General features: G+C 32.6%; 2 protein-coding genes across 2 annotated transcripts; one reads left to right on the top strand and one right to left on the bottom strand.

The window, feature by feature from the left end:
• Positions 1-1454: 1454 nt before the first annotated feature.
• Positions 1455-3095, bottom strand: LOC134687742 (uncharacterized). The gene has a single exon (XM_063548199.1). The coding sequence runs from the start codon at positions 3093-3095 to the stop codon at positions 1455-1457; it is 1641 nt and encodes a 546-aa protein (XP_063404269.1).
• A 9576-nt stretch (positions 3096-12671) lies between these two features.
• On the top strand, positions 12672-22480 carry LOC134687047 (uncharacterized). The gene is made up of 3 exons (XM_063547006.1): positions 12672-13083; positions 15829-16041; positions 21458-22480. The coding sequence occupies exons 1-3, from the start codon at positions 12696-12698 to the stop codon at positions 22099-22101; spliced, it is 1245 nt and encodes a 414-aa protein (XP_063403076.1). The 5' UTR covers positions 12672-12695; the 3' UTR covers positions 22102-22480.
• The last annotated feature ends 2147 nt before the right edge of the window (positions 22481-24627 follow it).

Here is a 24627-nt window from a genome sequence, read left to right as displayed (position 1 = left end):
GCATTATAATTATCTATAACAGAAACTTATGTTTGGTCACTCATGAAGGTTCTGTGCATTGTGAATTTAAGTGTTACGTTCATAGAAATAGTGTAGTAAAATCACAAAAATGATGAACTCCGAGGAAGTTCAAAACGGACAGTCAAATGTAAAACCAAAAGCTAAAACGAATCGAACGAATGAATAACAACTGTCATATTCCTGACTTGGTACAGGCATTTTCCTATGTAGAACATATTCATGCGATTTAAAAGTCGGGTAATCCAACGATTGCCTGTTTGCCACGAAGCACAACTGATAAATGAGAAAGTCGCTATGAGCCAGAACAATGTTACAACTTTAGGAAGTATAGAAAACTATCAAAATTGAATTGTACCTAATTAAACACTTAAATAACACATTGAAAGGACAAGAAACAAAACTTAAATAAATCTTATATAACCTTAGACTTTAACAAAGAGGCCCGGCCAACCTACTCTTTTTATTTCGCCTAATGCTTTTAAAAAAATCATCTGCAATCTTTTCAAAATGTCACAGCATCGCAAGATACACATGTACGTGCGCTATGATATTCCAACAAAATTACGTATATATATATATAATATGTTACCAAATTCTATATTCCTGCAATGAATTTTCTATAGATCATAACAAAGTTTATGTTGAAAAAACTAGACGCAAAAGTTCTTTTGACTTTTTAAAACTAATCAATTCATCCTAGTTTGGAATGTCTTTCATCAAGTGAAAAGGGCGAAATAAAGTACGAACTATTAGAGGATTCAAGATACTTTACAGCTTAGATCATCTATTCCTGGAGTAGAACTATTTAGTTTTTCGAAAGATTAAGCCCATTTAATGTCAGAAAGGTTTCAATCATTTTTCGATTTTTTACCCAGCAAGTGAAAAGTAAAATCACAAAAATACTGAACTCCGAGGAAAATTCCAAACGGAAAGTCCCTCATCAAATGGCAAAATCAAAGGATAAAACACATCAAACGAATAGACAACAACTGTCATATTCCTGACTTGGTACAGGCATTTTCAAATGTAGAAAATGGTGTATTGAACCTGATTTTATAGCGCGAAACCTCTCACTTTTATGACAGTCGCATCAAATTCCGTTATTTTTACAACGATGCGTGAACAAAACAGACATAATCCTAAATATGATTTGGGGAAAGCAGTTCTTACTGTTTTTTTATCTTTGAAATCCCAAAATTGCAATTCCAAATTGAAACTAAAGTGGGAAAACAACACATCTTAATTTCTAAATCTATTTGTATGGTCGTTTACTTATGACGCTTTGAGTATAGCATTAAGGAAATAAAATAGACAGGACTTCAGTTAATAAAAAAAACATTGAATATAAGGCAAATATTGTCTAAAAAGTAACTATAATAGGTTGATTAGGGTACATATTACTATTTTCCTATTTGATCATTATCAATCTTGCGTCAACTTATTTCACACAGTACCACTATTCCAGAAGAACTACATGTCACGACAAATTTATTACTATTAGGAGCAAAACGTATCGTCCATGGTCTTCTAATTCCAAAAGTGTCAATCGGAATTGTCCGTATTAAATTTCCGTCATCCGTTATTTGATGAATGTTCTTAGAACTCCATCCAGCAATAAAGATATTTCCCTCAAAGTCTATTCCGATTCCCCGTGGGGAGGACAATTGTTCATTTGTATACGTAAAATTGGTTCTGTCCCCTACTACACATGACACAGAATTATCCCCATCTCCATATATACAATCTTTCATATCCGATGTTGAAACATAAAACGAATTACCACGTGTTGGTTTTTGTTTAATTATCTCCCCTTTTGAACTTACCCATGTCAGTGTGGATCCATCGGATATAACGAATGAGTTTCCGTCGGCATAGCATAATCCATAGACGGGTAAATCTGAAAAATCCAATTTTCGTATTAACTTCATTTCTGAAATATCCACAAACAAAATTTTGTTACTTTTATACGTAGAAATAGCGACTTGAGTTCTATCAACTTGTGTTATATCTAGTGGATACTTTTCTACAGCTAAAGTTTGCAGTAATTCACCATTGAGGCTGTATTTTGCAACATTACTTTTGTAATAGCTTGTTATAATTAGGTTATCAGCAATGAATATTGCACTCATTAAACCACTTTCTGCAGCATTAATTCTATGCAAAATTTTAATGTCACCGCTTCGAAAATTTAACCTTTCTCTATATCCCCCAATATATAGTGTGCATGGAAACTTGTTTTCTATTATATCTACGGAACCCAACGACTCTACGATGCTTTTAAATTTCTCAATCAGGTCAGACGGGACAAACTTAATAGTCATTTCCTTCATCTTTTTTATAGTTTCTTCAATTTCCTTCTCAAGTATAGTCATTTTTGAATCGATCCTGTTGACTTCCATTAAACACTGTTGATCTGATCCTTGTTCTATGGAAACATTGAGAACTGACTGCCAGTTAGCCGATACACTTTTATAACTCGAAAAAGTGTTAATTTCATCGGTAAATTTCATAACCACATGTTTCTTTGAAGAGGCCAGATCGAACTTTATTTTCTCTTCTAGTTTGTTTAAATGATCTATAACTACCATTTTTAGTGTTGACACTTCTTGAATAATGTTTTCAGAGGTGCCTTCAAATATAGTCATACTATCTTTCCGTTTCGCAATAATTTCATCAAGTTCCTTATTCCTTTCGTCAAGTTTTTTAATCAAAGTAGTTGTAAGATTAAATTGCTTTATACCTTTGGCAGGATTTTCGATGGAGGTCACGTTTTCAAATTTGCGATGTGAAAGTTGTGCACATAGGTTGCAGCATGGTTGTGAATGATCCACGCAGTAAACCTCAACAATCTTTGAAGAATACTCTTCACATTTCAGCACTTCCGATATTTTCAAATTGGAATTTCCTGACTGAATTTCCTGCATTAAAATAACTTTGTGCTTTGCTGTAAATTTGAAAGATTTGTGACATTTATCACACTGTTCACAAAATGCCTCTTCACAAATAGTACACCAAGAAATTGCCGTTTTTGTCTCATTGTTTATTTGACATGAGTTACACAATTGTTCAGACATTTGAATTGCTCGATTATCCAGCATCGACTTCTCAATATAGTTCGTCTGTAGATTACATGCCCTTGTTTCTTGTTTTCCTTGTGTTTTGTCGGGTGAAACACCTGTACAACATACCGGACATTTTAATCCCTCAGACTGCTAGTCCGTTTGCGTAAATGATACAATGTAAAATTTAATGCACGATTCGCAGAAAGTATGTAGACATGGCAAATACTTCGGAACTTTGGAAGTTTCAAGACAAATAGAACACGTTAATGCATCGTTAAAAGATCTTAAAATGATTCGTGTCCTTTGTGTGTGACGTCGACATTTTAAATATTAAATTGTAACCTTCCTGTTCACCTATTTATTAGATACAGATGCACACAAGTTAATACAATGTTTCATAACAAAACATGGTAATATTATATTACACTACAAATAATACGTATTGTAGAAGCATTCTTTTTAATTTTTCATTTAAACGGGGTCTTCCAAAGGGGTATTGGCTGACATTATATATAGCAGATGTACTAAAAAGAAAATGTTGGCAATTTAAAGAAGATTTCAAAATTTGATGAACAGTTTGGCTGAACACGATTTCGCAAAATATAGTAGATAACTAAAAATGCGATGTCATATTCCATAATTCAAGCTTTTGGGATAGTTTCAAAAATCTAAAAAGTTAAAACTCAAATCTTTGAGTTGTTTTTATTTGTTAATCATTATTACTACTTTTGATTTAAAAAAAAAATCGTTCGTGGTTCATTTGAAATTATCAAATTTTGCAATTATAGAAATGAATTATTGGAATAAAATCAAGGCTAAAGTGAATCATCAAGTGTTAAGCTACTTTAGATTAGCTAGTTGTGGACTCAAATTTGATGGTAATAAGTGCCAGTCTTTGTAAGGATCAGAAATTTCAATTAAAAATTAAAACATGGTAAGAAAAAAAACGCCAGCATGAATATTCTATTTTGAAGTTGCCATCATCCTGAACTAGATATAGTATGTCTTTCGTTTCTGTATGACTGGTAATTCCAAATAATTAAAGATAAGTTTTAGTTAGACTTTTAAAAGCAAACTACGGAGTTATTTCCCTTTAAATGCATATTGTATCTTCTGTCACCAGAACAGGAAACGGAAAAGAAAGTTATTCTCGTGCATTATGAACTTAAATCAATGTTAACTTCAGTGTCTTTTTTTATTTGTCATGTTTTCACCACTGTCTGAATCTTAGACAGACTTGTACTTAAAAGTTCTATTAAACATATTGAGCATGTTTAATAAAAAAAAATGAAACACATCAACATGTGGTACAGTTACACAAGCAAAACAGTGTATCTGATTTTTCCTATAATTTCATCTAATACGACAAATGTTCCAAGCAAGGAAAGAGACAGAACAATTTTCATTTCCATTACGTTTTCTTCCTTTTTTTCAGACATAAGTTCAACGGTTGTAAGTTGTATTTCAATAAAATGTTCAAATCAGCATGCATTATAGTGTGTCCTGAACATTGTGATGATAAGGAAGCACTCCACAGTTAGGTGTGTAGTTTCGCATTTTGGCCCCTGTGGCTAGTGTGAAATAAAATTCATTTTTGGATAGCTGAGTACTAAAACAGCATTCGTATTGGGTTTATATGAACATCAAGATTATGTAATGCATGTAATATAGGCTGTTTTCTGTCTGACAGTTCGTATTTGCATGCCCATATCATACTTTGGTCCGGCAATTATTGAAATGTTTTTTCGCAGCTGACTAAAGTTCTCGTCAATTTATTTCCCTGAGAAACAATTTCCCAGTGAAACAATGTAATTTAAAAAAGATTAAAACCATACGCACAAAATAGTGCACCGTACTTCTATCTTCGCAGACACGGTATACTGATTACATTTTGTAACACAAATCACAGATAATTTATAATAATGTTTAAATTTTAAGAAAAGGGGTCATATTCATTTTTCATAGATTGATTAATTATTTTCTTAATGATTCTAGTATATAGTAGGGGAAATATTGTTTATGTCAAACAAGTTTGCATTCACTAGTGATTACTAGTTTGTCATTCTGTCCGTCAGGACAATTTTTCAAACATTTTATCCTCATGTTTGAATATATTCATTAGATATTTGGTATAAACTATGAACACTCATAATATTACTAGGAGGGGTGTCATTTTTTTTGGTGTTTCCAGTGGAAAAATTTTTTTTTGTGTTTCCAGAGGAAACATTTTGTTATGTTTCCAGGTTTGTCTAAAAAAAAATAACTACTTGTCAATGTTTTCCCCCTCCTAGTATGGGTTTATCTTAGAAATTTTTAATGTTTCAAAGGAACACATTTGATTTCATTCTTTTTTATGTGTATGGCAGGGGGAACACATTTTTTTTTGTGTTTCCAGACTTGTCTAGTAATTATTTTTTAATTACTTGTTAATTTATAATGATGCTGCCTAGTATTGGTTTCTCTGCTTCTGAAAGATTTCATTTTCATGTTTTTAAGAACAGATTTAATTCTAATCATTTTCCGTGTTTCGAGGAGGAACATTTTTTCTTTGTTTCCAGGGGAAACATTTTTTAGTGTGTTTCCAGGGCAAACCATTTTTTTTGTTTTTCCCGGGGAAACTTTTTTTTTTTTTCCAGTGGAAACTTTTTTTTTTGTTTCCAAGGAAAACATTTTTTTTTTGGTGTTTCCAGGGGAAACATTTTTGTTTGTGTTCCAGGGGAAAATATTTTTTTTTTTCCAGGGGAAACATTTTTTTTTGTGTTTCCAGGGGAAACATTTTTGTTTGTGTTCCAGGGGAAACATTTTTTTTTGTGTTTCCAGGGGAAACATTTTTTTTTGTGTTTCCAGGGGAAACATTTTTGTTTGTATTCCAGGAGAAACATTTTTTTTTGGTATTCCAGGGGAAACAATTTTTTAATGTTTCCATGTCTGTCTTGTAAGAATTTTTTGACTACTTAGGAAAGATTTCATTTTCATGTTTCCATTGGACATTAAATTATATACGTGTTTTCGTGTTTCCAGGAGGAACATTTGTTTTTGGTGTTTCCAGGGGTAACATTCTTTTATGGTGTTTCCAGGGCAAACTGTTTTTGTGTTTTTCCAGGGGAAACATTTTGTTGATGTTTACATTTTTGTCTAGTAATATTTTTTTAACTACTTATGAAAGATTTCATTTCATGTTTCCAAGGGACACATTCAATTCGATTTTTTTTGGGTATTTCCAGGAAAACCTTTTCTTTTTGCTTTTACAAGGGATACATTTTAATTTGTTGTTTCCAGGGAAAACTTTATTTTGTGTCTCAAAGGGAAACATTTTATTTATTTCAAGCGATGTTTAGTAAATGTTGTTTAACGACATGTTTATTTAAAAAATGGAGGCAAAATAATGCTTTTATTATTATGAAAAAATCTATGAAATTGCTAAAATACTCAAGAAAGCATTAAAACAAATAATTGTAGACAACCGAAGAGCTATCCAAAAAGCGTACCAATCAATGGATAAAACACAAATCAGTTTTGGTTTAGTGCCGTTAGTTTAAAAGATTTCCCTTGAAACTTTGAAAATATGCTTCCCCTGTAAGAGAAACCAATACTTGGCGACAGAATTATAAATTGACATGTAGTTAAACAATAATTACTAAACAACGCTGGAAACTTATAAAAAAAATGTTTCCCTTGGAAACACAAAAAAAAGATTCACCTGGAAACATCAAAATATAATGTTTCCCTTGAAAAGCAAAAAAATGCTTCTCCTGGAAGCACAAAAAATAATAAGAATTGAATGTGTCCCTTGGAAACATGAAATCTTTCCTATGTAGTTAAAAAAAATTACTAGACAAAAATGGAAACATTGAAATAATGTTTCCCGTGGAAACACAAAAATAAAAGTTTCCCCTGGAAACACAAAAAAACATGTTTCCCCTGGAAACATTAAAAAAATGTTTTCCGTGGAAACACAAAAATAAAAGTTTCCCCTGGAAACACAAAAAAACATGTTTCCCCTGGAAACACAAACAAACATGTTTCCCCTGGAAAAATTAAAAAAAAATGTTTCCCGTGGAAACACAAAAATAAAAGTTTCCCCTGGAAACACAAAAAACTATGTTTCCGCTGGAAACACAAAATAAAGTGTCCCCTGGAAACGCAAAAAAAAACATGTTTCCCCTGGAAACACAAACAAACATGTTTCCCCTGGAAATATTTTAAAAAAAATGTTTCCCGTGGAAACACAAAAATAAAAGTTTCCCCTGGAAACACAAAAAACTATGTTTCCCCTGGAAACACAAAATAAAGTGTCCCCTGGAACTCTAACAAAAAAAGTTTCCCCTGGAAACACAAAAAAAAATGTTTCCCCTATAAAAGACAAAATAAAGTTTCCCCTGGAAACACCAACAAAAACGTTTCCCCTGGAAACACAAAAAAAAAATGTTCCTCCTGGAAACACGAAAATTAAATTTGTTCCTTGAGAACATAAAAATGATATCTTTCCTAAGAGACCCCATACTAGGCGACATAATTATAAATTAACAAGTAGGTAAAAAATAATTACCAGACAACTGTAGAAGTACTAAAGAAACGTATTCCTTGGAAACATGAAAATTGTCTATGATAACCCCATACTAGGAGGGGGAAAACATTGACAAGTAGTTAATTTTTTTTTAGAAAAACCTGGAAACATAACAAAATGTTTCCCCTGGAAAACCAAAAAAATGTTTCCACTGGAAACACACAAAAAATTTGACCCCCCCCCCCCCAACCCCTTAAATAATATTATGAAATGTTCATAGTTCATATCTAATAAATAAATTCAAACATGAGGATAAAACTTTTAGAAAATTGTCCTGACGGACAGAATGACAAACTAGTGATCACTAGTGAATGCAAACTTGTTTGACATAAACAATGTTTCCCCTACTATATACTAGAATCATTAAGAAAATAATTAATCATTCTATGAACAAGAGGCTCTCAAGAGCCTGAATCGCTCACCTTAATTCTTTTGGTTAAATCTCTCATCAATGATTATTCTGGCTTTTCAATTTATTTAAATGGTTTTTTGGAATTTATTTTCTTCAAAAGCCAAAAAAAATAATCATTTTCTCCTATTTTCTACAAGGAAATAAAATATAAAATTTATACTAGATACTCTGAAACTCATTTAGCCTAAGTTTGGCTGAAATTGATACAGCCGTTTCAAAGGAGAAGATTTTTTAAAGTAAGTCAACATGATGAACAAATTGTGAAAAAAGTCTTTAAAGGGCAATAACTCCTTAAGGGGTCAATTGACAATTTTGGTCAAATTGACTTAATTGAAGATCTTACTTTGCTGAACATTATTGCTGTTTACAGTTTATTTCTATCTATAATTATATTCAAGATAATAAACAAAAACAGCAAAATTTCCTTAAAATTATCAATTCAGGGGCAGCAACCCAACAACAGGTTGTTTGATTCATCTGAAAATTTCAGGGCAGATAGATCTTGACCTGATAAACAATATTACCCAACGTCAGATTTGCTCTAAATGCTTTGGTTTTTGAGTTATAAGCCAAAAACTGCATTTGACCCCTATGTTCTATTTTTACCAATGGCGACCATGTTTGTTGATAGATCATAACTTCGGATACAATTTACAAACTAGATACCCTACGGAACATTCAGTTAAAGTTTGGAAGTATTTGGCCCAGTAGTTTCAGAGGAGAAGATTTTTGTAAAAGATTACTAAGATTTACGAAAAATGGTTAAAAATTGACTATAAAGGGCAATAACTCCTAAAGGGGTCAACTGACCATTTCCGTCATGTTGACTTATTTGTAAATCTTACTTTGCTGAACATTATTGCTGTTTACAGCAGTTTATCTCTATCTATAATAATATTCAAGATAATAACCAAAAACAGCAAAATTTCTTTAAAATTACCAATTCAGGGGCAGTAACCCAACAACAGGTTGTCTGATTCATCTGAAAATTTCAGGGCAGATAGATCTTGACCTGATAAACAATATTATCCCCTGTCAGATTTGCTCTAAATGCTTTGGCTTTTGAGTTTTAAGCCAAAAACTGCATTTGACCCCTATGTTCTATTTTTAGCAATGGCGACCATGTTTGTTGATAGATCACAACTTCGGATACAATTTATAAATTAGATACCCTAAGGAACATTCAGTTAAAGTTTGAAAGTATTTGGCCTAGTAGTTTCAGAGGAGAAGATTCTTGAAATAGTTTACGACGACAGACGACGACAGACGACGACAGACGACGACGACAGACGACGGACGACGGACGACGACGGACGCCAAGTGATGGCATAAGCTCACTTGTCCCTTCGGGACAGGTGAGCTAAAAATGAATATGACCCCTTTTCTTAGAATTTAAACATTATTGATAAATTATCTGTGATTTGTGTTACGTAATGTAACCAGTATACAGTGTCTGCGAAAATAGAAGTACGTTGAACTATTTTGTGCGTATGGATTTAAAAAAAAAATACATTGTTTCCTGGGGAAATTGTTTCTCAGGGAAATAAATTGACGAGAACTTTAGTCAGCTGCGGGTTTTTTTTCCAACTTTTTGTCGCACGAACTTTGTGATTAGATTTTACGAAAAAATGGAAAAGAAGTTGATAAAACATTTGTGGCTAATTTTATATTTTATTTTCTATCTGTAGAGTGCTACCTAATGATGGTAGGGGACAAATCACTTAATGGACAAATCAGTATATGTTCATATGGTCCGGAACATATTTATGTGTACGATATGTACGATAAGAAGGTACATATTTTTCTCTAGACGGTAACCAAAAAACCAAGGATAATGTTTCCCCAACACAGAATATTCGTTATAACTGTTTACCATCCCAAAGTACTCAACTGGCTGCTATAAAATCATTCTGTCCTACAGTCGATGTACGATCCCTGTTTCTCAGGGTAGATGTCATAGAAGAAGTTGCAACGCAGAAAAATACAAGATTCGTTACCATTCTAAAGACTCAATAGTAGCGGAACAGTTCTACATCGTTCACTGTTAATGATTTGGCTATCAGAAACATAGTAGACATAGCGATCAATCGTATTGCTAACCAGCACCTAATCGATAATTGTTTTTAGAGTGAAAGTCTTTGCAAAACCCGCAACATTTGCTTTACATGACTCTAAGGTGTCTATGATTGCATATATGTTTCAATCACTTTTTTTTTTAAATAGTCTGAAATTGAAAAATGATACGATAGAAGACAGCCAAGATACTTTTTTTAATATCCAATAGAATGTATTTGTATTAAAACCATATGAAATTAAAACGTCGGTCACCAAACCTTAAAGAGGAGAAATTTTAAAGAAAAGTCATCAAAAATTTGGGAATATGAAATACTAAATGAATTATGTAAAACTATACTCATTTATTCTGAAAGCAAAGTCATTAGACATCACACAGAGTTTGCGCTGTAGTCGTGAGTGGCTGATAACTAATATTGTGCCTATTGTTTGTGGCATATGATTTCCAATGAGAAAACTAGGTAACAGAAACCTATTCTAATGAAGCATCTCCCACAAACAATATCGAGGATATGCATCTGATACGTACTACAGATAAAATATTTTTTTTCCAATGATTTCAAATTTGTATTTGGACATTATTCCGTTGTAGCCAGACTCATACTCTACCTCATCTTCGCTAGCCAAGGGTTACGATCCACTCCCGCTCTCTTCACCCTTGGCGGATTGAGCCAACATTTGTGATAACAATGTTGCGCCATCTATCGGAAGATAAAAATCACGCCAATTCTGAATACATTAGTCTTGACCAATGGTAGCACTTGAACTCTTCAATTTGGAGGTAAAAACACGGTAGCGTCTAGATTCTACACACTTGGTAAAGCCGGAAATAGAAGCATACGTCAACATTCATGCATTTGTGCATGAAACATACACAGGAACTTCTATTTGTTGATTAAAAACATTCAAGTTTTCACTAAATATAGTCGTATGTTTAGGTATTTAAAGGCTTGTTGCACAAAAAACACGTGGCAATTGTTTACAAACACTTTCTACATTTACACGTGATCATGTTATAGGCGCATTTTGATTGGATGCAGTGAGTTTTGACTGCAACCAATAAAAATCCTTACCTTGTGTCTCCGAAATGCTATCTCAATCCGCCAAGGGTGAAGAGAGCGGGAGTGGATCGTAACCCTTGGCTAGCGAAGATAACTCTACCTGTCTGTTCTTTGCTTTCAACATAAGTCCCGTACTTGAAAGAGAAGTGCACAATGCCAATTTTATCCACTAAAATACAAAACCTCAAGTATAAGTAGTTTTCTGAATCAACAATGAATATTATTTTGATGATGCATAAAATGTTAACTGAGATATATCTGAGTGTGCATATAAAAAAGAATAATAAAGATCCTCTTTTAAAAATTCTCAATCAAAAAGGTAACATTAGTAATAGCCATTCGAGTCATAGAGAATAAACATCTTTCATAGAATTACCGAAAAACCTTCTTAACCAGGGCAAACTGGCTCTATTGGGGAACTAACTCAGGGCGAACAGATCCCTAGGGCAAAAAGATTCCCAGGGCGAACCTGTAATAAGGGCAAACGGGTCCGATACCATATAAATCAAATCAAATATTTTATTGTCATATAAACTTTACAGTTTGTGACCAACATATATTAATACAATAAACACAATAAACATATATACATACATATTAAACATACAAAATATCAACAGCATTAAAATTTATAACAACAAACAAGTTGTTAAGAGTCCCCTGCCCTCAGTTCTAATGACTTTTTCAAGAAGGATCCTAACTTATTTGTTTGTAAAGGCGATGATGGATTTAGTAAGTAATGATTTTTTTCTTCTTCATTTAAATTATGAAAGTTATTATTTTCTGCACATATTTGATGAAAAAATGCATTTCTTAGAGTTTTATTATACTCACAATATAGTAAAAAATGTTTCTCATCCTCTTGTATTTTACATTTATGGCAAAGACGTTCCTCTCTTCAACTTGGGATTTTAAAATATCTCCCCTTTTCAATCAAGAGGGAGGTATCACTTATTCTAAATTTAGTGACTAATCTCCTTATCTGAAAATTAGATGTATTTAGATAATATTCTAGTTTGTAATCTTTTTTAAGTTTTTTATAGAGAAAAAAATTACTTTTATCATCGATGTTTTGAAATTTATTTTGAATTAAATCTTCATATCTATTTTTCATTTTTAACTTTATATCGTTTTTTATTTTATTTACATCTGTTATGTCCTTACAAGTAGAAAGAATATTAAGGTCAACGTTAGTCTCTTTAACAATATTTTTAGCATATGTATACCATGACGCTAAGTTCCTGTCAAATCTAGAGACTGTGCTAGAGAAAAAGCTTCCTTTAACAATGGATTAATATTAGTATTATATAGTCTAGCTAAATATAAAAGGGTTTGTGTTTTAATAAAACATTCTATAGGCAATCTTCCTAATTCAACTCTTGCTCCTATGGCCCTATAGATATCGGAGGTGCACCAGTTCGATGCGGTGCAAATACTTTACACGAATAAGAACAACCATACTCGTTTCTTTCCCTCTCACAAAACATATCTTTTCAAGAATGAGAAGTTTTCTACCCCGTCAAGTCTTTATAGGATATCATAGAAATTATTCGACATGTCATGATAAACAAATATGGAAAATTATGAAGAATTCTTTGGATGGATACAGAGATATATGGTTTATGCCTCTTCGCCTGAAGGATTTCATATTAGGGACGAATTTTACACATGCTTATTTGGATGTTGATCAGTATTTTCGAAATTCACAAACAATAACAAACAATGATACATGCCCGAGAAGTGTGAAACCATATCTGATTCCATTCAAATCATTGTTCCACAGCGGATTTGATGCTTTACAAAAGAAAATTGATAAAAGACACATTGATTCATCCTTGCTCTCATATGCAACTGAAACACTTGTTTCTGGGTTTTTATATAGAAAAGGTTAGTATCAAATTTTACTTTCATTCAACCTGGCCAAACCCTTCTTTCAGTACAGCCAGGTATAATCCAATCCATGAACCTCTTTTTGGTGCTAAAAAGGACTGAATAACTGCATATATATATGTGTCAGTCCAAATAGGATCGGGGTCCGTTCGTGCCAATTCACGTTCGCACCCACTCATGTTCGCCCCCTTTCACTTTCGCGCCCTACATGTTAGCACCCAAAATCCGTTCGCATCTACATGTTCGCGCCCAATTTTAATTGGTTTTGTGTTGAATAACTTTGTAATCAAGTTTTTGCAAATGTATTCTTATAAGTATAATTGTTGTCAATGTCTCAAAATAAAGTGAGAAAGCATTTTTTTTGTGTTGAATAAATCTTAATCATATTTTGAATAGTGTATTGTTAAAAAAAAATTAATTCTTTCTAAATAAAGTGGAATTCTGTCAATGTTTTATTTTATGTTGAATAACTCTTCATCATGTTTTAGTTTAGCTGCGGAACTGTAGCTCATAGGTCCTTATGTTATTTTTTGATTATTTGCGGACCATAGATTTAGCTGCAGAACCGTAGCTCATAGGTCCTTATGTTATTTTTTGACTATTTGCGGACCATCTATGGTCCGCAAATAGTCAAGAAATAACATAAGTACAGTATGAGCTACGGTTCCGCAGCTAGTTTTGGTTAGTGTATTGCTATAACTTTGTTTCATTGACTTGTTTCAAAATGAAGTGAGATTCTGACTATGGTTTTTTTGTGTGTTCAATAAATTTTATCATGTTTTGGTCATAATATTGTATTGCTATATTTCATTGTTTCATTGTTTCAGATCAAAGGGACCAAGCTGTTAAAAACAATTATCTTTTGTGTTTTTCATTTAAAATCTTCAATGTTTCACCCATACCAAGCTATAATACATTCAGTACTTACACCAAAGCAATATAAAACAACAATCATGATTTTCAAATTATTCAATTGGAATTTGAAATAAAATTGGGCGCAAATGTGTAGAGTGCGAATGGACCTTTGGTGCGAACGTGCAAGGTGCGAATGTGTAGGGTGCGAAAGTGTATTGGACGCTGACGGACCTGATACCGTCCAAATAATAATGACGTCATGAAAGGATGTTATATTTTTTGGCTTTGATGCCTTACTTCGTCGCTGTAAGGAGTCTTTTATGAAAGCTCAAAATATAATAGCCTTTTTGGATGTCATAATTAGTTGCATATGGACTTATGTATGTGGGTGTTCTATAAACAATGAATATAAACATGAACAAATAGACCACTTTCTAGTTTGTCAATTATGAGAATTCACTTTGCTGAAAAATTCATGCAATATAGCATCATATATTTTCCAACCACTTGCTCAACATTGGAACAGAAGTGATGACGCCCCTAAATGACGGAACTTTTTGACGGAAACGCATAAAACTCGAAAGATGTATATTGGATTGTTATTCATATAATTCAACTAGTGATTAACAATGCTATAATGTTTGAATTATTTTAATTGCTGTGTTTTTCTAAAATGGTCTTTTTTATGAATGAAAAGATTTTCAATATTTATGGCAATATACATATTTGAATTTCCTACCATATAATATGCATGACATGATATGACAAGAAATGGTGCTATCCACAATGCATTGTTCTAATATTGAATAAACAAATACTCGTACTTGTCTTGTATTCTGCCTAGCTCTACTGTCAAACAGTCAGCCAGCGGTACCTCCTTTGGCCAAATAACACCTTTATTATCTGATTATCCGAAATTACTCTTGAAATGACCATTCCAAATAACACTTTTAATTTTTTTTTTAAATAGCAAATACTCATGATATCAGTAATGTCAGTGACTTCTTAATAATAGTATATTATAAATGTACTTTTATAACTTAAAAAATGATACATAGAAAGCAGGTTAGTTCATAAAGATCGTTATAAATAAAGCTTGTACATCCAACATGATACCTGTGAGCCTGGACCACAAGCCAAACCAGATCTGTTTAGTCTGGTAATTCATTAAAAAATAATCATCATAATCATGATAAAATTGATTTGGTTTACATATAGCAACACAAACATACTGAATCAAAATACATAACTTAAAATAAAGATCATGGAGATAAAGAATTTAAATAGCTGCATATAATGCATATTTAAAAATGCATAGAACAATCATGACAATATAACAATTATATTCGTAAGTTGAAATTAAAAGTTTTTTAGCCTTTATAAATTATATGAGTCACTCATAACTGCTCTATGATCATGATGTTTATCAATTTTTTTTAAAAGATGGACTTCAGATTGGATTTACAAGAAAAAAAGATAGTCTATGATGCCGGTTTTCCTTGAGTGGGCCATGTACCTATTATATTTCAACATGTTAAACCTATTAATGACAGACACTAAGACACCCAATTGACCAATGTACAATATGTAGTTGAGAAAAATTGAAAAAAGAAGAAAATAAGAAATTAAGATTTTTTTCTAACTGTCATTTGGGAATAATACTTACCTCCAAAATAATTTACTTTAACTAGTAAAAAAATAATAACACTGCAGAATGTCACCATGGTCATATAAAAAAAGAAGATGTGGTATGATTGCCAATGAGACAACTCACCACAAAAGACCAAATTGACACAGAAATTAACAGCTATAGTATAATCCTGTACATTGTCTAATGAATAAACTAAAACGTGTATGTAGGAAACAACCACATTATTTCTATTTCAGATTATCATGAAAGCCGTCTTCAAGCTGTTTTACGATTACAGAATCAAGGTCATATTAGTGTTATTATGGTGAATCACTTGTTCTCAAGACTGACAGCAAACTTTGGAAGAAATCATTTTGTGACGAATAAAAAAACTAGCAAATTGGATCTTGTAACTTGTCCTTGTTCCAGGAACTGTGGAGAGGAAATCATTTATGATAATATTGGAATAGGTAATTTGTTTATTTTTGTTAACATGTAGTCATATGAAACGAGTGACTGGTAAAAATAATGTTTATCCTATTCTTGAACCAATGCATGTATATGTTACAGGCAATTTCTAAATTTAGGCATTTTGTAAAATGACTGAATTTTCAGGCAATTTAGAAAATGCCTAACCTTGACAGGCATTATACAAAATGACTAAAAAAACCTAGTCATTTTGTAAAATGACTAAAATTTTGAAGCAAAATTCCACAAATTGCCTGTTGAGTTTCAGGCAATTTGTAGAAGGAGGATATCATTGAGATGCGTATGGCAAAATTTGACAAAAGCACAATATCTTGCAAAGAAAATAACTAATAGTTCGGTAGAACTAAGTTATTCTCCAAAAACCAGATCGAATTTTTTTTTATGCTTTATGATATGTTCTTTTTAGTGAAACTATGTACATGTGTTAAGTACGTACATGTACTTCCTCTGTATTTATGATACCAACTGTGAATTTATGATTATTTTGTCAAAATGGCAAAAAGACAAATTATTCTGTCAATAGAACAACATTTACAATCACATGTTTAGAAAATGTAGATTCAAAACAGTAAAGTGAAACATTTGAAGTAGAGAAAAGTTCGTTTTTAATTGACGGATTGCTGTTTTTTTTATACAAGATACTCTAAGGATGATTGTGGCCAAGTTTGGTTAAATTTAACCTAGTAGTTCATATGATATCATGCTCGTAAAAGTTAACAGACGAAGACAGAAGACAGCCGCCCAGAAGGGAATTTTAGCTCACTTGAGTCCTTTGGCTAGGAAAGCTAAAAATTGACGACGAAAAGAAAAATAACAGTGCATTGAGAGGAGCAGCATTTCAAAAAAAAGAGGGATCACCCTTCATTGGCAGATCTGTTTGAGTCCGTCTAAAGCTATAAGTCAAAAGATGCGGATAAAATAGTTTGATTTTTTTGGGAACATATGAAAAAGAAGATATGCATTGGTGACGTGTGTGCTTATTGCAAAACCTTATGTTGCCTAACGTTAAGTGTTATATCATTAAAGGTAATGAAAGAATTAAAAGTGTGATGATCCCGATTTTTCCTAATGTGGTCGGAATGCTAAATCAGATTTTACGCCAAACAATGTATTTGCCTAAAAACAGGTGAAATATTGTGTACAGTTCTGTCGTGCAAACTGTTTGGGAAATAAACAAAAATGTCAAGTTCTGTGCTTGTGTGAATTGTAGTCAACTGTGTTGACTTGAGTTATCAATGAGATATGCTCATAATTATAAATTAACTGTTAGCAAAACTTTGAATTTTTGAAAAACTAAGGCTTTTCTACCTCAGGAATAGATTACCTTAGCTGTATTTTGCAAATCTTTAAGGAATGTTTGGTCCTCAATGCTCTTCAACTTCGTACTTTATTTGGCTTTCATTTTTTTTATTCGAGCGTCACTGATGAGTCTTTTGTAGACGAAATGCGCGTCTGGCGTAAATATAAAATGTTGGTCCTGGTATCTATGATGAGTTTATTTGTAATAATTCAGTAAAATGTATTCTGGATTATTTTTTATAAAAGCTCTTCTTTTTTAATTCAGTAATTATCATAAATAAAACAGCTCTGGTGTTCAAAGCTTTCAATTGTTTTTCTTAACATTTTATTCGATAAAATAATTTTAGGCATTTTGTAAAATGCCTAGAAAATTTAGTCATTATGTATAATGACTAAATCTTGCAGGCATTATAGAAAATGCCTAAAGTTTTCAGGCATTTTACAAAATGCCTAAATTTAGAAAATGCCTGTAACATATATATCATAAACTTAGTCTTCTGTGCACCGTTTTATCATCTTTAAGGAATGCATATTGTATAATCATTAAGAAAAATATTTCTCTCAGTCTGATATGATATGAAAATTTGGCCATGGCAGCTAATTGATTGTCGTGTTTTGAAGCTGTAGTTAACTGATTGTCACCTTTTGTAAACAATCAACAAAGAAGCATTATGGATATTCAGTATAACATGTACAATAAGATAAAAGTTTATTTCAATGACAGATCCATGTTTATTGCGATCTTTCGATTTTTTAATAGAAAGGTCACACTCAGATAACAGCATACAGAAAACATATCAGCAAATTGTTTCACTGAAAGCAAACAATTAAAAAAAAGTAGAGTTCTTCTAAATTTTGACAAATTATTGTATTTTCAATTTGCTGAGAAACCAGAATATGTACATAAGTTTTATAATAAAAATTAGCCATTTAGTTGTAAAAAACATTTTTTTATTTGATTTGAAGTTTCATGACTTTCAACATGTCAAACTATATTTCTATTTAGAAGTGTGTGGGGACCTGGAGCCTCCTTATAGAGCTACATATTTAAATGTGCCACTCCTGATGTTATTTTGCCATTAAGGCCTCCCCCATTTAAAAAAAATCTAGGTCTGCACCTAATTATGTTACTGCCTTGGAATTTAGCCTCCAGTCAAATAACATTTAACAGTTAATAAAAATAAGATGAGGTATAATTGCCAATGGGAAAAACCTCTCCACTGGATACTAAATGGCCTAGAAGTTAGACCCAATTACAATGTAATATCAATGTTAAATATTAGTTAAAAGTCTGAGTCCTGCCATTTTTTAATCTAAATCCCACAAAAAGGACTTCTGATCTATCAATAATTTTAGCCTATTTTCTTCCTAAACTAATGCTCTTTTGATTTAACGTTTCAATTTTGAATTCATTTTTGGGATACGATTGCTGTCAAGCAATCTGTAGACTTTTACCGTTGACCCTATGATGCACTCCCTCACGTCATTCGTTTTATTCGAAACATTCAGCAACATCTCAGATTCTTATGATTGTCTTGCTTTAAAAGGTAAAAACAAGCAAAACAATTGAACATAAACAACTTTGCTGTAATGTTTTACTCATAATCTTCATGTGTGATATTTTCCTTGACTTATATGCGTGTTTTTAACAATACGGAAAATCAGAATTAAACAGTATTTATATTTAGTGTTTTTATAAATTTAGAAACACGTCAGAGGGAATTCCCAAATTTTGATAACTTGCGAGAGTTCTCTGAAAGCCGATCGATAATTCTATTTCTGTCACAAGAACTGAAGTGGAGTATTTCTATATTTTACCGTTATGAAACTGATATTTGATACTGTACTCTCATAAAGAAATGGAGAACCATTCATCATATCATTTAATAAAAGTTCTTGTTCCAAATCGCAAGTCGCGGTTTGTTTATGTATTAATGCCCATGCGTGGTCTCACTAATTAGAGACAAAAAGAATTGTAGAGATAAAAAGCGTCAAGAAGCGACAAGAACATTTCCTTTGCTCTTACACATGTTTAATTTCTTCATCTATCAATATGATAATAAAAAGTACACAATCTCTTCCTCGAAATTTTTTTATTTCTCATCTTTCAATATCATCCTAAAAAATATTTTGATGTATGTGATAACAAAATGTATTCTTGTTTAATTAGCTTCTTGTTGCTTTTTGTCACTATTTTTTTTTTCTTCTTGTCGCTTCTTGACGCTTTTTGTCGCTAATTAGTGAGACCCCACATGCGTGTAGTTTTCCTGATTTCAAGGGGTATCAGATTGAGTGGTTCCCCGCTTCATTGATTAATTTGAAACTCATGGGATTCTTTCTATGTCTGTCTGCATATGGAGGGCTATTGTTGTTGCATAATTTAAATTAAAATAAATGTTTCATCGTAAAAATTACCTATAACACCCCTTCAGCAGAAATGGAATCTTCCATATTATCGTTTCGAGTTGTCTCCCTTTTCGAAGTATTCGTCAAGAAGAATTAACTCGTTAATGCCGATAAACGTCGTATTATATTAAGAACGATCTCAATGTAAACAGAGGAGTGTGTACGGAAAGGAGTCCTGCCCTCTGACCCAAAGGAACTTCAATAATTAAAGAGAAAGAAATGGGGTTCCTCCTAAACTGGTCCGTCGTTCTATATATATAGCTTCGCACCGAAGGTCAGTGTAGCGATAAGTGAACACAACAGGGGTCCAGTTTAGGGTTCCTTCTAGAATTACGGTGATAAGATACGGAAGCAAGTTAACTCGTACCACGGCATTGGAACCAAAAAAGTTAACTTGTACTACTGGGAAGTCGTACCATTCAGAAAAATATATTAAAAAATATGATGTTTCATGGGTTTCTGTTTGTAAACTTAATAGAAATAAAGTTGAATTACTTGAATTTTACACAGGAGTTAAATGAAAACTTAGACAAAAATAAAAATGTATTAAAGCATTAATGTTTTAACTGATCTTTCAAACTAGAACATAGGCGGATCCAGCCCCCCCCCCCCCCTTTTTCGTGGAAAAAATTTGGTTGATTATAAAGGGAATCATTGAAGCATGACTGGAGCGGGCCCCCTCTTAGGTCAGTCAGCGGGCTCCCCCTTAGGAAAAGTTCTGGATCTGCCACTGTAGAACTTAATCCAGAGGAAAGTTAAAACATTGCTTTAACTGTACCTTATTAAAACATGTTGAATATATATATATCCAATTTAAGTTAATTAAAGCTGTAATCCATGATCGCAAATTGAATGCTATGTTTACAATTGTTGAAAGCCATGTGCTTTTTTTGCGGGGAAAATGCGGACCCCCTTAACATGAATCAGTTACATTTCATTGTTATTTATAGACAGTAAAAATAATTTTGGCAATCATTTTAACTGCTAAGATTTAATTATTCATGAAAAATTTTCTTCCGGTGAAACTGTTTATACTTTAATTATCTACATCTGCCAAAGTATTTTCTATCCAATATACAAGGAACATTAGCTACAAATTGGTCATTAATTGTACTTTCAAATTATATACATTTTACAGTCTTAAGAGGTATTGGGTGAAAGTAAAGTATATCATGTATATTCACCATTTGAATGCATTTAAATAAGTTGGTACGAGTTAGCAATGGTACGAGTTTGCATTGGTACAAGTTTTTTTAGTGGTACGAGTTTACAATGGTACAGGATAACTATAATTCGATGAAACACAATAAGTACATGGCTCATACACTTGTAACGGGGATTGGCTATTCTTTAAGTTGAGTGACTATTCAGATTGTTACATTTTGCATGTGCAGTCGAATTAGTTATGGGAATAATACTATCCAGCTATACCAGGGTTACAGGCCAAAAATGCTTGAGACTCACGCATGTTCATGCTTTTTTGTGGCAGTATTCTTGGATCTATTTTTTTCCTCTTTGATCTTTTCAATTTTGGCCAAATCTCATGCTTTTGTTTAATGAAAATTTGGCAGAACTGCTATACATGTGTCAATGAAAACTATGGCAATCGTATCCCTCAGAGCATTCTGCTCTTTGATTTTTTATATCACCAGACAAGAGCCTTTATGGTAGAATAATGTATTTTACTTTCAGGAAGTGAGTGTTTATGGTATGGAAGTCCAGATATAATGATGCTTCCCTATGGAGGAGTCTGTGGTATTGTAGTACCAGAAGATAGCGAGGACAATGAATTAATGTTAGAGAGTTACAATCTTGACACAAATCTGAAAACATTTATAGAAAATGGAGACACTTCATCTCTTCGTGGAGAAAATACTGTACAAAGGATAATATCTATGGCGATAACATTTTCTATGTATCAAAAAGTATCAAAACCAGCATTAAAACTTGAACAGACTCAGTCGGCATTCATGGTTCCAATTATTGCTGCCAATGCAAGACATTTTGATATTTATTTGTACGATTCCAAGAATGATATTCTTTTGCGTAATAATGGACCACCTATTCCATTATGGGAAGATGACACAATAAGAAAAAATCCTGCAAAATTAAACCTATCATCTGTGCTACAACTTTGGATGACTATTAATTATTTATCGATGCAATTGCAGCTTAGAAAAGAGGACATTGAGATTTTGTCTGGAAGTTGTGGCTTCCTCTCAAAATTGACAAAGGATAAATTGAAAGACATTGAAGAAACTTTACAAATGACAAAATGGTTTTATCCACCAGAGAAAAAGGAATTTGAGGTGCATTTCCAAACTCTTTCACCCTGAATGCATTTATCATCTAGGACAATCAAACATGAATCCAAATCAATAAATACAACTTTAAACATCGTTTCTCAGTGAAGAAACAGATTAAAGACAGACGGATACTGTTTCATATCATTGGCACTTTATAAAAAAAAGCATAATTTAAAGCTGTTCTTAAAAAGGCACATTACCAGACCTAGTATACATTCTTTTGATACTCTAGATTTGAGTAAAAAGTGACAAATCTTTTGATGTTGTTGAGATCACTCATTGCATTCTTCTGACAAATAGCAACTGATTATTGCATATTAAAATACTAGTGCATATATATATGAATGATAAATATAAAAATATAATTTCTTGGATCAATGTGGTTTTGTTAATAAACTGTTTTGTTTTTTGTCTTGTAAATTTCTCACATTTTGTGAATAGAAGATAACTATATTTAATGTATATAAGAGCCTTGAAAGTTCTACGTGTATATCATACAGGGTCAACCTGACCTTGGCCTCATCTCAAAGATTATTGAACACGTTTTAGGTTTCATGTTTGTCTCTTTCTCAGATACTATAAGCAATAGGTCAACTAATTTTTTGTGTATGTTGTATGGAATGTCAGATTGTAAAGTGTACATGGATGTGTGGCAAGTAAGATCTGACCTTGACAACGTTTACAGGGTTTATTGGTAACTTTTTAGTTATTTTTATAAGGTCTGTTTCTAAGATACTATAGTCAAATGGTAACATTGATTTGGTATATGTAAAGACTGTAAAGTGAAAATGTGCGTCTGTCAAGGTTTAACTCTCCTTGACCCCATTTCCAGGATTTATTGAACACTCTTGAGTTATCCTGGTTAGGTCTGTTTCTAAAATATAGCATGGAGATGTTATTTTTACAGATCAGCTAAAGGATCCTACAAATTAATATAAGATACAGTCACAGATAATAATTATATTTATAAGTACGTCTGAGCCAGTGACAACTCTACAACAAATTTATCCATCGGATCACCAGCAGTGATGGTGATACATGGCTGCGTACATTATGTATATACAACTCGTCTAAACATCAACCAAACAATGTTAGATCTGTAATCTGTTCTTCCCTCGCCGGAATTCGAACCCATGCTACTGAGATATCGTGACACCAAATCGCCTGCACTGTAACCGGCGCGCTAGACCACACGACCACCTGGGCTTCAAAATGAAGCTTCCGGTGGCCGGATGTTACCTTTCCACGTCAGTTTTAATCTAGCGTCGTATTACAGTACATGGTATATAAGGCATGAAGATATTATTTTTACAGATCAGCTAAATTATCTATAGTAAAGGATCCTACAAATATATATATAGTCAATAGGTCAACTAGATTTAATAGATGGTAAGACAGTAAAGTGAATTTGTCCGTCTGGCAAAGTTCATCTGACCTTGACCCAATTGTCAGGGTTTATTGGTCAATTTTCAGCTATTCTGATCAAGTTTGTTTAAAGACACTTTATATAGTCAATAGGTCAACTAGACATGGTGTATGGAATTCTGTAAAGTGACCATGTTCGTCTGGTAAGGTACAGCTGACCTTGATCAAATTTTCAGGGTTTATGGGTCACTGTTTATTTATCCTGGTTAGATCTATTTTTTAAGACACTATAGTCAATAGGTCAACTAGATTTGGTATATTGAAAAACTGTTAAGTGACCATGTCCGTCTCGCAAGGTTCAACTGACCTTGACCTCATTTTCAGGGAATATTGATCACTTTTTATTTATCCTGGTTAGATCTGTTTTTCGGACACTAAAGTCAACAGGTCAACTAGATTTGGTATATGGAAAGACTATAAAGTGAACGAGTCCGTCTGTCAAGATTTAACTGAACGTTCGTCTGTCAGGGTCCATCAATCCGTGATCTCATTTTCAGGGTTCATTGGTCAACATATAATTGTTCTTGATAGGTCGTTCCATAAATTGTTCTTGATATGTCGTTCCATAGAGTTTATAAGCGATTTAATTGCATTTGGACTATGCAGAAAAGATTAAAGAATTATTAAACAAGTGTTTATACTTTTGTTAAGATAAAAAGTCAAAAATTACTTCAGTATGCCAAAAAATAAACTAATCATGCCAGACGCATGTTTTGTCTACAAAAGACATGTTTATCAGTGACGCTCGAATAAAAAAATAATCTAAAAGGCCAAATAAAGTACGAAATTAAAGAGCATTGAGGAAAAATGTTTTGCCAAATACAGCCCCGGTAATATATGCCTGAGGTGGAAAAGCCTTAGTATTTCTAAAATTCAAAGTTTTGTTAACAGTTGATTTTTAATTATGACCATACCAATGACAACTTAAGTGCTGACTACTAGGTTGGAGATAACCTCGTGGATTTAAAACTCCACCAGCAGTGGCATCGACCAAGTGGTTGTAAATAAACTAATTATATAAACTTGAAATTAAGTATTTGCCCCACACTCGCGTTTCGTCTACAAAAGACTCATCGGTGACGCTCGAACAAAAACATAAAAAATAGATAAATTAAAAGGCCAAAAAAAGTA

Source organism: Mytilus trossulus, chromosome 10 (assembly GCF_036588685.1).
Source record: "Mytilus trossulus isolate FHL-02 chromosome 10, PNRI_Mtr1.1.1.hap1, whole genome shotgun sequence".
Taxonomy (NCBI): domain Eukaryota; kingdom Metazoa; phylum Mollusca; class Bivalvia; order Mytilida; family Mytilidae; genus Mytilus; species Mytilus trossulus.
Note: the sequence above shows the minus strand (reverse complement) of the source record. Positions and strands in the feature narration are given on the sequence as shown.